The sequence below is a fragment of the Sinocyclocheilus rhinocerous genome, unplaced genomic scaffold (assembly GCF_001515625.1).
Source record: "Sinocyclocheilus rhinocerous isolate Xijiao unplaced genomic scaffold, SAMN03320098_v1.1 scaffold565, whole genome shotgun sequence".
NCBI lineage: Eukaryota > Metazoa > Chordata > Actinopteri > Cypriniformes > Cyprinidae > Sinocyclocheilus > Sinocyclocheilus rhinocerous.
This window is the reverse complement of record NW_015646384.1, coordinates 140,188-151,852: the sequence shown is the minus strand read 5'-3', so window position 1 is coordinate 151,852 and position 11,665 is coordinate 140,188. Positions and strand designations below refer to the sequence as shown.

General features: G+C 37.9%; 2 protein-coding genes across 3 annotated transcripts in view; one reads left to right on the top strand and one right to left on the bottom strand.

Annotated features, from left to right (window-relative positions):
- The window catches only part of LOC107707753 (syntaphilin-like), a 23,499-nt gene extending 17,986 nt beyond the window's left edge, over positions 1 to 5,513 (top strand). For both annotated transcript variants that reach the window (XM_016511850.1, XM_016511849.1), the window contains one exon: positions 1,147 to 5,513. In XM_016511850.1, coding sequence (XP_016367336.1) covers positions 1,147 to 2,776 — 1,630 coding nt within the window. In that variant the 3' untranslated portion in view covers positions 2,777 to 5,513. The remainder of the gene's footprint in view (positions 1 to 1,146) is intronic.
- A 1,137-nt stretch (positions 5,514 to 6,650) lies between these two features.
- The window catches only part of sdcbp2 (syndecan binding protein (syntenin) 2), a 21,683-nt gene continuing 16,668 nt past the window's right edge, over positions 6,651 to 11,665 (bottom strand). The window contains exons 7-9 of the mRNA XM_016511851.1: positions 8,342 to 8,513; positions 8,132 to 8,223; positions 6,651 to 7,110 (exon numbers count right to left, since the gene is read on the bottom strand). Coding sequence (XP_016367337.1) covers positions 7,056 to 7,110; positions 8,132 to 8,223; positions 8,342 to 8,513 — 319 coding nt within the window. The 3' untranslated portion in view covers positions 6,651 to 7,055. The remainder of the gene's footprint in view (positions 7,111 to 8,131; positions 8,224 to 8,341; positions 8,514 to 11,665) is intronic.

Sequence of the window (11,665 nt, the reverse complement as noted above, 5' to 3'; positions counted from 1 at the left end):
AGCAGCAGTAGCAATTCAGGGTCATGCAAGGGCAGTGACGGAAGCCCAACCCATAGGTGAGACACAACTCACCCATATACCAGTGATGCATTGCATCTTTCTCTTCTTTCTTGTTTGTTTATATGTAGTATATACCACTTTTCTCATCCATATCAGGCATCACATAAAATACACCTCCTGCAATGATAACCATGGTATCCGGCCCCCTCCACCTGAGCAATACCTTACCCCACTGCAACAGAAAGAGGTGTGTATCAGACACCTCAGAGCACGGCTCAAAGAAAGCATCGAAAGACTGCAGGACAGGTGAGGCATGAATCATTCATAAAATGAGGGCCCATGCACTAATGATCTCATCAGTCTATGAAGAAATTAGTTTTATCTTTAAGCAGCTTTGAGTGGCTGTTAATTAAAGTTATTCCTTTATTTTGGAATTGTTATGCAAATTTGCTCTTGGTTGATTTCTAGACCATGTACCAATTATCTATCAAGTCACTAACTGCTGAATATTAGCATTTAGACTGTGTAATTTGTCATTTATTTCCCTCTATTCTAAGGACTCTAATCTAAATATTTATAACTTTTCTAAACTGTTTATTTTAAAGGCAGCCTCCATTTGTCTAATAGCAAGGAAATTTTAATGTGCTTTTAAAGCTGTTTTGTGTAATGCTCTGAAGAGAGCTATTGGTCAGCATTTCCATTTATCACAATGGCAGTTGTTCACCTGGTCCTGTACATGTTTGCTTACTGCGCTCAGTTTTGGGCACACTACTTTTTAAGTCAATTACCTGAGCCATAAAGGCCATGTGACATTATTCACATTCCCCTTCTCTCACTGGTCAAACGGAATAGAAGGTCTTTCCCCAAACTCAGACAATTGTTTAAGCCATTGTGTTACTATGTTGGGCAGCTCCAACTTAAACTTGTCACCATGTTCAAGGAAAGTACAATTTTCAAAGAAAGTAAACTATCAGTCAATGCCATATAGTTGGCAAGTCACATTGTACTGGGATAGAAAAAATATTAAGTGAAAACATTTCACACAGCAGTTTTAATTTTGGTCTTTGACCCACCAGTCACTTCTTGACATTCCTTCCTTGCTTTACTCTTTTGACATCCTCTGTCTTTTTTCCCCTCCTTCCTTAGGGACACTGAGATTGATGAGTTGCGTACTCAGCTGTCTCGTATGCAAGAAGATTGGATTGAAGAGGAGTGCCACCGCGTGGAGGCCCAGCTGGCTCTGAAGGAGGCTCGCAGGGAGATCCAGCAGCTTAAGCAGGTTGTCGATGTTGTCAGATCCAGTCTGGGAGACACCGACACTGGAGTGCAAAAGTGCTTCCAAGACATAAACCTCCAGAACTACAAGCTGGAGTCTTTATTGCAGAGCATGGAGCTGGCTCAGATCGGGACCCCCAAAACAGGAGAAACCCTGGCAGGTGGAGGGGTGGTGGGGGCAGGGCTGGAGGTCAGCGAGGGCCTGGCGGAGTCTTCCGAAGGCTCCCCAGCTCGCTCGCTTACCCGCAGCTCTACCTACACCAAGCTAAGTGACCAGACTGGCCAGGAACGTGGCGGTAATGAAAATGGGTGTGACATTCCATGTTTGTCAGGTGAGGGCACGCAGGACAGCGGGTTTGTTTGCTGTGGAGAAAGTGGAAGAGGAGCAAGTAAGGCAGACCTGCTCCTGGAGGCTGCGTTTTTGTCTCAAGAGACAGCCTCGCTGCTCAATGCGTACTCCCGCCTGCCACACTCCTCCACATATGAGGCACTGAGCATCAGCGAGCCGAGAGTTGTGCCACTCCGCTGCAGTGGGATCGGGACGGGGACCACTGTTAGTGTAAGTCATCCATGTCTGTCGCATCATCACCTATACCTGCATCACCTGCGTGAGCAAGGCATTCAAACCGACTACGACCATGACCCTGCTTCGGCCCCTGCCCATGGTCCCAGTACATCCTTTAACTCTGATCTGGACACTATTGCTGAGCGCACCTTCCGCTCCCAGGCATGCAGTCCGACCTCTACCTGGATGTCTGATGAGGGAGATGATCTGGAGTCAGTAGCCACAGAATCAGCCATTATAGCAACAATTGCCACAGCTTCTGTCATCACAGACTTTTCCACTAAGTCTGCACCAGCTGTTGCAATGGAGCCTTGGTCACCAACTGTATCTGTTCCAAAAGGACCTGCAAATTTAGCGTTGGAGTCCTCTGTCAAGGAGACAACTGTTTCAGAGCTCCTTACAGTCTTACCAATCACCACAACAGCTTTGACCACGGAGACCATTGGATCCCAAGTAACCAACTCTGTTCAACCTCAACCTGTAACAGACCCTTTGCCAAACCCTTGCAACTCCCCTTGCTCCGTGCATCCATTGATTGAGACTGAAGGAGAGCCCCTTGCACAGACCACCCAGCCTCGTAGTGTACTAACAGACGCTGGGGATGAAGGGGATCATGTCATAAATATAGGTGCAGAAGATGAAGATGAGGTTGACGAGAGTGCTACGAGCACAGAATCCATGTCGTCTGGCTGTGGTTTACCAGCAAAGAACTACTGGAGCCGGCACTTCCTAGTGGATTTGCTTGCGGTGGTCGTGCCAGTGGTCCCCACAGTGGCGTGGCTCTGTCGGGGTCCACACCGTGTTGGTCAGCCAATGTACCATATTGGTTCTCTCTTGCGAGGTTGCTGCACTGTGGCTCTCCATTCCCTGCGTCGAGGAGGAGGCCTTCGGCACTACCCCGCAGGAGGAGGTGGTCCAGGGGGAATGAGTATATGAGACCAGCTATTCTCTCTGGAGAAGCCTTGAAGCCAGTGATATCACTGTTCTTCTGTCAGATGTGCAATTAGGGAATGGTTAACACATGTAAAATGAATTGAGGCAACCAGTGGAAGGATAGTGTCTGAGCACAGCACCTTAATGCTGTGGTTCTCTATGGTCTATATCCAAGACAAGATAAGAATGAGGAAGGGGAATCACTAGCATGTATTTACACCTACAAATGAGATGCTAATGAAGTTCAGGACTTCAAACGAGCTTTCACCTTTTTCCACAACTACTACCCTGAGTGAAGATGCGAGATGATGTGTTCTGAATGATGGACTGACACAATGACATTAACTCAGCTTTGTGAGTGACACTAAAAGATCCCCTTTAATATGATTGTATTACCCTTATTTAGAGTGAAGAGACGCAATAGGTGATGGGAAGAAACTTGTCCTTTTGTGCGTCCCTCTTACTGTCACCGCAGAGGGTGTGTGTCTTATGTGTGTGTATTGATTTTTCTGAGCGAGTGTTGAGTTGTGTTAATGTACAGTGCAGCCAAAGTACCTGGATTACTAATGGCCATCATTGTTGTAGCCGTGAGTGCAGTAGTTAGTTGTCCCATTACTCATGCCTGTGTGGCATAAGAGAAGAACAGTCATCTTTCCCCCTTAAGGAGCCAGGCAAGCGCCTGCTGAGCTATTTATATGCTTTGCATATACCACTAGTGTCCTAGATAAATGCTGTCACAAAATGATGCTTGGTCCATCTGGAGTATTTTAGATAATGTATTCTTTATACTAGGCTCAATTATGTGGGGAAAGTTTGATGGTTCAGAAATACTCTGTATAGTTGAATGCTAAATTGTGTATTTAGGAAAAGGGTAATGCATTTTAAGTAATAATATGAACAGTAAGAAAGATTCAGCGTTTAGACAATGATCAGGGTTAAATGACTTTAATAGGGTCATGGGAGCTTTTTCACCAGAAATTAATTTTATGATTTTGTTTCACTGTGTGATTTTCACTGTGTGCCCATCAAAAAACTGTCATAGCCAGATGTTTTTGGATGAAATACTAATCTTTAATAATAGGTCTAATTTTCATGTTCACTGTTAGTCTAGGTTATATAATTACAGCCGGATGTGGTTGGCAACAGCTGGCATGAGAGTTGCTAAATGCTAAATAAGGAAACTGCTGAACTTAATTTAGTATTACACCCTGCTAAACAAGACTATTAGTACTAATGTTATTAAATGTTAGCTAATATTTTATTTCCAAAATACTATGTGACATAATTCCACTAAAAAGATCAAAGAAAGCAAAAAATGTATATTGTATTGAGTTACTTGGTTAAAAAGTGGAATATACAAATTGATGAACTATCTAAGCTTAAAATTTAAAACTGTGAAAGTAAATTAAATACATACTGCATGCAGAAACAAATTTTAATTTAGAATTCTCTGCTTTCAGCTTTTTCCAAACATTTGGCAATGACTTCATGTACCCTATGATGTTCATGTTGACCATTTATTTGACTGACACTTAGGTGACGGGTGACATTTAATGACATGTCGATTGCACTATAATTCACTTTATAAGCAATTACTTGAAGTATACTTGATTGTGAGTTTCTGTCTGTCCAAAGGCCAATGCGTACATGTGGATTTGTGATTCAGGGTTAGATTTCACCAACACCACCATTTCAAAAAAATCACCATTGATTCATAAATTCATGTGAATATTTATGCTTTGTGTATATGTGACAGCTGGATTGATTTGCCAGTCAACAGTGTGCCAGATGATCACTATTGTAGTTATTTGTGTCTCACATATTGTCTTATCTTCTGTCCCTCAAAATCATGAATAGCCGCTGCCTTTCTGTCTACCTCCTCCCTCTGATATTGTGTACAGTATAATGTGATACAGGCTTTATTTGTTGTCTATTTGCGAAATTCTCATTTAAATAATTTACCGCTTTCTGTTGTGCAGATTTGATGTGGCGTCTGTAAGGTTTTTCAGCGCTTGATATTTATTCTTTTAACTGCCAATTCTTTTAACTGACAATCTTAATGTGTGCTTTAAGTGGTGGTAAGTAGGCATATAGTCTAGTCCCTGCACTTTTTCACCTCATTCCAACTGAGCATTTATTAAATAACCTTACAATAGATTTAAAGAAATGAAGGCATATATGTTCCTGATATATATTTTTTTAATTTTAATTTCATGTATGTTGAAATTGTGAATGTGTGGCTTTCAGATAGTTCTGTTTTTTTGGCTTATCAGAATATGTATCTGAGGTTAAATGAGATCGTAATCAATTGTTACCCCAAGAACAGGAGGTTTCCTCCAAACTGCTACTGTCTGTCAATGAAATGTACGTAAATAACTATTACATTAGTTATTTGGCTGGATAAATGTTGTGCGCTGATATAAAGCTTTGTATACCTGTTGAAATGACACACAAGGCCTTGATAAGATTTTCTTGAATTTTTTGAAGCCATATTACAAGCAGAGATGAGTATGTTGGCCCTGTATGCTGGTAAATTTGAGTAATATTTCTATTTTGTCATGTATTGTCATATCACAGTTTTTTCCATTTTGTATGAGTGTTTGCAATTTAATGTGAGAATGCATGTGTATATGAATATCAGTTCTTTTTTTTTCTGCATTTGGATGGTAATTAATAATCACAGATTATTTGCTTTAAAGCATCCCATCCTCCATTAGGATCTACAGATCTCAATACATGTTAGTTAGCAGGCTCTCCCTGAATTGTGTCTGAACATTCTAGCCAAGTGACAGGTTTTTCTCCATATCCACAGTTTTTATAGCATTTTTGGGGAGGATTAAGAAAAACATGTCCAAGTTTGATGTCAATGTCAACTGGCACAATTTTTGTTTAGAATGTACTTTTGTAACCACAAAATGTCTTGTAACATGCATATCTTGTTCAGTACTCTCCAATAACACTTTTTAGGGTAAGCTGGCAATGGATAATTTGTTTCTTTACCAATGTGTATCACATTCGAATATGGTTTAAAGACATTAGCACTGCATATTTTCTGTAAATTGTTTGGTTAAATGGAAATAGCCTCCAACAAGACGAAAGTGATAAACCATGCTTTTTTCTTTCAGAGTGAATATTGAAATGTAAAATTGGTGGCAAACTGACACATCAGTAGTGTAGTGTCTGTTAAGCAGGATTATACGACTGTGCCTAGAAGATTAGATCTCACAAATGTACCTTTGTTACAGGTTTTTTTTTCTTAAATGGTCATTCTAATGACGTGTTTACATCTTCACCTGGCACTTCAGTTTTGTCTCTGTATTGTCTAACAGGATCAGCACCCTAAGTGGAACCAGTCTTGTAAGTCTGGTAATGTGACTCAATATTTTTGTGTAGAATATTTTAATGGTAATATTAGTGTGTACAGACATCACTGCAACACATCCCTCTCGACCCTCATTGCTCTGTAAAAGGATCTATATTAAACAGCATGGTGAACAAAGCCTTCTCACTAATTTTGAAGTTTTTTCATCCTTTGTTTCAAATCGTGTTTCTAATCATTTGAAAACGAGGAAATGTGTGGAGCATCTCAAAAACTTTTTTTTTTAAATGGAACATTTAGTTTTAGATCCATTGGTATCACCAGGATGATTATTTATTTTTGTAATAATTTCAGTCTTGAGGATACATTTGTATATAAATTTTTAGAGACACTAACATTTACAGGATAATGACAGAGAATATTATCAAAGTTTAAACACCTAAAAACAAGTTCAAAATCAATAAGAAATGAGTTGTTGCATTACAAATTCTGGCCCAGGATTCCTTCTGGCAGAGTACAGCTGTCTTGGCATATAGATGTTCAATAAAAAACAAAAAAGAAAGTGTTTGTGCATAGTGGGAAGAATTTAAAAGTGGAGTGTTGAAGCTAATGCTCTTCAAAACGGAAGCTCAGGTTCAGTTTTTAACCCCTTGCCCCTCAGCCAAAATAAAGCAATCTGATAATAATACTCAATAATGACAATGGATTATTATTATATAACATGTAATATGACAACAATTAAACAATAGCAACAATGACATGTAGGACAGAATCAAGAACTAGAAGGCAAAACGATAACAGCCAACAAGTGAAATAGAAAAAGGCCGTTTTTACATGTTATAAATGAATGTGATTGAGGGGGTTTATCCAATCAGTGATAGACCACCCATGTGGTGGAAGGATCCAATGGGAAGGCTAGAGATTGTAGGCATTGTGAAAGGGGGTGTGCGTGGTCTCCTGTGTTCAAACCTCAGGCACAGAGTGATCCATGGATGACTTCAGCAGGCCGCTTGACATCCTGGAATATACAGATTAGGGCTGTCATGATCAGGAGATGACAATTGACTTACACATTCAATTATTGATATCTGTTTTGTTCATGTCAAACTGTAATCTTACATTTTAAGTGTAAATGTATAATCTATACATTTTAAGAAGTCATTCATTTGCACAGAATTTGAAATTCTACAATATTTATGATTTTCCTGTAATTAATATAATATATAATAATGCAAATTTCTGTTGTACACAATCTACTACATGCCTTCTGTCATCTGACTAATAGTTTATACTTATTTGTACAAGTAAAAGGCCTTTTAGTATCATTCTAAAATAGTCCACTTTCAGGTCCCTGGTATATGTGTGTTTTAAATCTTTACTGATCTTTACACAATAAACAAGAATAACTTTTATATTGTTAGAAATATTTCAAGATTTCAACACTTACTGGACTAAAGCAACTTACGTTTACTTAATTATTCATACATCATTTTTTAGAAAAGTTAATGCATCACATTTGATGCATCAGGCTTTTGAGGATTGTTTATTTGTACATCTCGTATTGGATAACAATAATACAATAATATAATAATACAAAACTTTGATTATAAAACTAAGCATTTAAATATCATTTTGCCAAGACATTATAGGTAATACAGAGTGACAACTGATATTTATATGCATTTCAAGTAGTTTGCTATATACTGTTATGAAGATCTCATTGCTTTACATTACAAGCTACCAGAATTTCATCTTTCTTTTTGGCCATAGAAATATCGGCATCTGCACTAAATTTCATATTTTTGCTCATTTTGAGTATCTGAATAAATCAAAGGTCTTTTAAGGTATTTCCACCTCAAATGTGAGCTCCATACTCCTATATTATACTATTTGAAACGCCTGTATCAAATATGATACTCAAAAAGAAACTGTCTAACTATTATTTTTTTAGGCTTTACAGAGTTAATGCATTAATGGCAAAAAAAAAAAATGTAATTGTGTATTATCACTTGTGAGTATAAAAGAAAGCTGGATCTCACTTCTTAATCATGTGATCGTAGATAAACTTAGGCATGATGGTGATGGTCATGGCAGTGGGAGATGTGGTCAGGATGTCCTTAATCTGAGTGTCCTGTAGACAGAAAACAAAACAATTTACTCCACAAATCTCAGAATGTTATGTATTGGCTTGTGGCTTTGACAGCAGATTTAAAGGCATATCCTGAAAACACTACCGTGACCCCTCTCACCTTGACGCCAATGACGTTCTGGCCGTTGATCTCACAGATGTAGTGATCGGTGAGCAGACCGTTGCGGGCAGCAGAACCATCTTTCACTAGAGATGTGATACGTCCGGATTTGAAGATGAAGCCCACGTGGCCAGAGCTGTCCTTATGCATTGTGACTGTGCGCTGGAATGGTCTGGAACACAAAATATATATAATGTGAGCCTTTTTGGCCCCATCTGTGCAATTATATTTATGATTACCACAGAAAAATATTTTGACTTGACCCCCATTTTTGTGTGATCAAGACATTGTATCTAACTTTAATGACAGTAGGGTCATTAAGTGATTCATGTCTCATGCCAACATATAATGTTCTGTGGCTATATTATTAAAACGGCATTTAAAATGTTTAGCCTACTGCTTGTAAGTGCCTTACAGTAACTGAATTTATTTATTTATTTTGTTTCAAAATTATCTGTGGTAACTGCCACAGATGTTATTAATACAGCTTAACTTGGATCTAAAGCAGGAAGTTTTCATTTCACACTGAACTCAACAAATACTACAACTATAATATATAACCACCAGGAGGCAGCAAAGATCTACACAAATATCGTTATACATTTGTCATGCTGATTCTGTCCAACTTGTCATGACAATATTCACAATATTCTGTTAATGTGGGTTTATTATTATTATTATTTGTATTATTATAATTACTTTATTGTTTTGTTATTATTATCAGCAAGGATGTATTAATTAATCAAAAGTGGCAGTAAAAGTGACGTTCTTACAAAAGATTTTAATTTCTCATTTTTCTCAACTTCCCATTCATTAAAAAATCCTGAAAAGTCATGGTTTCAACAAAAATATTAAGCAGCACAACTGTTTTCAACATTGACAATAATAAGAAATGTTTTTGAGCAGCAAATCAGCATTATTAGAATGATTTCTGAAGGATCATGTGACACTGAACACTTGAGTAATGATTCTGAAAATTCAGCTTTGCATCACAGGAATAAATTATATTTGAAAATATTTCCAAATATAAAATAGTTCATTTAAATTGTATCTATATTTCACAATATTACTGTATTCTATCAGACTTGGCAAGCATGAGACAAAAAAAAAATAATCTTACCAACCCCAAACCTTTGAACGGTAGTGTATGTTTATACCAGTGGTTCTCAACCTTTTTTTCCACCGGGCCGCACTATGGTCCAAGTGCAAGTCTCGCGGGCCACACGCATATCATTTACATATTACGTCAGCAATACAAACCAACCTGATTTATAATATTATAGCCTAAATATTATGATATCTAATCGATTACATTCATTGAAATAAATAAATAATTCTACTCCCTATAAATAACACCCAATTTTGTGAAATTCGGCTCGAAAGGAGTAAATATTTTAGACATCCATCAATTAGTGATGAAAAAAGATTGCCGCGCTGGTGGAAACAACACGAGACCGTGCTACCGTGATTGTCAAGAGCGGCTCGACGGTGTTTAGTGTCCAGCAGCAGTATGTACGGTGCATGCCGTTAGCCTATAAATAACACCCAATTTTGTGAAATTCGGCTCGAAAGGAGTAAAGGAGTTTCACTTTTATGCGTGGGGGGGGGGCACCCACTGGCACACGAGCACTTTTTTATATGTTCTACATTTCATGTATTTATGTGACACATATTCTACATTAAAAAATAAATTTAGAATGAACAATAACTGCTGTACAAAGAGTAAAAAAAATTAAATTAAAAAAACATACCGAGAAGGCTAAATTGATCAATCATATGCTCACTGTCTGCCGCTGGCCACTTGGTTGTTACTTTAAATACGTAACGTTAATTAGGCTATGTGAGTTCTGCTCATGTCTAAAAATAATATATGAAAAACAAAATTATTTTACATAAAAACATTAGGCTATAGCTTATATTTATTTAGTACATTTTTAAATTAATGTAAAAACTAAAATGAATTGTAAAACTGAAAGTAAATTTTTTAAATTGTGTTCAGCATTCGTGACGGGCCGCATGCGGCGCGCGGGTCGCGGGTTGAGAACCACTGGTTTATACTGCATTGATAGAAATGACTGACCTGTCACGGACAATGAGCTCGATGCGCTGTTCAGCTGCTGCCTTCAGAGCTTTGTGGGCCTTATCTGAGCTCCAGCCAGCAACGTTCTGCCCATTGATCTGCAGAACCTGATCTCCAAAACGCAGGCCACCCAACGCCGCAGGAGAGTTCGCCTGCACCAGCTGGACAAACACTCCCTACAGAAAGAGGAAATGACACGCATGAAAGATAATAACACCTCAACCTGCTGGTGATGATAAGAATGACACATCTGCTCAGAATGAGGGTGTGCTGCCCTAAAACATATTACCGATTAACCTACATACCAATTACACACTCAAAACAATGAAACACGATGCTAATTATGACTCTGAGGAAGAGTTTAATGCAAAGAGCTTTACTCACATTATCGATATCTCTGAGTCGGAGTCCGACCTTTCCTTCCTGGTCTTTGCAGATGATGACCTCCCGAAGACCTGGGTGAATCTCTGCCCTCCTGATACCCATGTCTGCACCGGTCACGGGCCGCACCATGCCACCCACAGAACTTGGCACTGCCACTTGCTGCCAAGCAAGAGAACATTTGTATTTATTCTCATACGTGTGAGTGCATTGTTCACATATACAACATGAAAAGTTAACTGTGGTCCATGCAAATGGTCTAATGCAGTACTTTCCAACCAGTGGGTTCTCGAAAACATTTATATATTGCCTTGTCAAAGCTGTAAAGCTTATTAAGAATTCATGACCTACAAATATGTTGTCAGTAGAAGATAACTAAGAAACACCTAAATACTACAATAAAGGTTAAATTTTAATGTTACTTAACATATTAGCTAGAAATGTTAATATAGGTTCATGTTAATTTCTAAATATTTTAATAAATCTATTTATTTTTATTTATTTGCATTTATGCCTTTATTATGATAGGACAGTAGAAGCTGTGAAAGGAAGTGATAAGAGGGGTGTAAAACTCAAATTTGTTGAACATTAGCAATAGTATATTTACACAACAGTTCAAATGCTTGGGGTCAAAAAGGTTGTTTTTTTTTATTAATACTTTTATTCAGCAAGGACACATTAAATTGATCAAAGGTGACGGTAAAGAAATTGATAATGTTACAATTTTTTTTTTTTACAAATAAATGCAATCTTGATGAGCATAAAATACTTTAAAAACATTTAAAAATCCTACAGACCCCAAACTTTCAAATGGTAATGGTAGCCTAAATGGTGTGTGTATATATATATATATATATATGAAG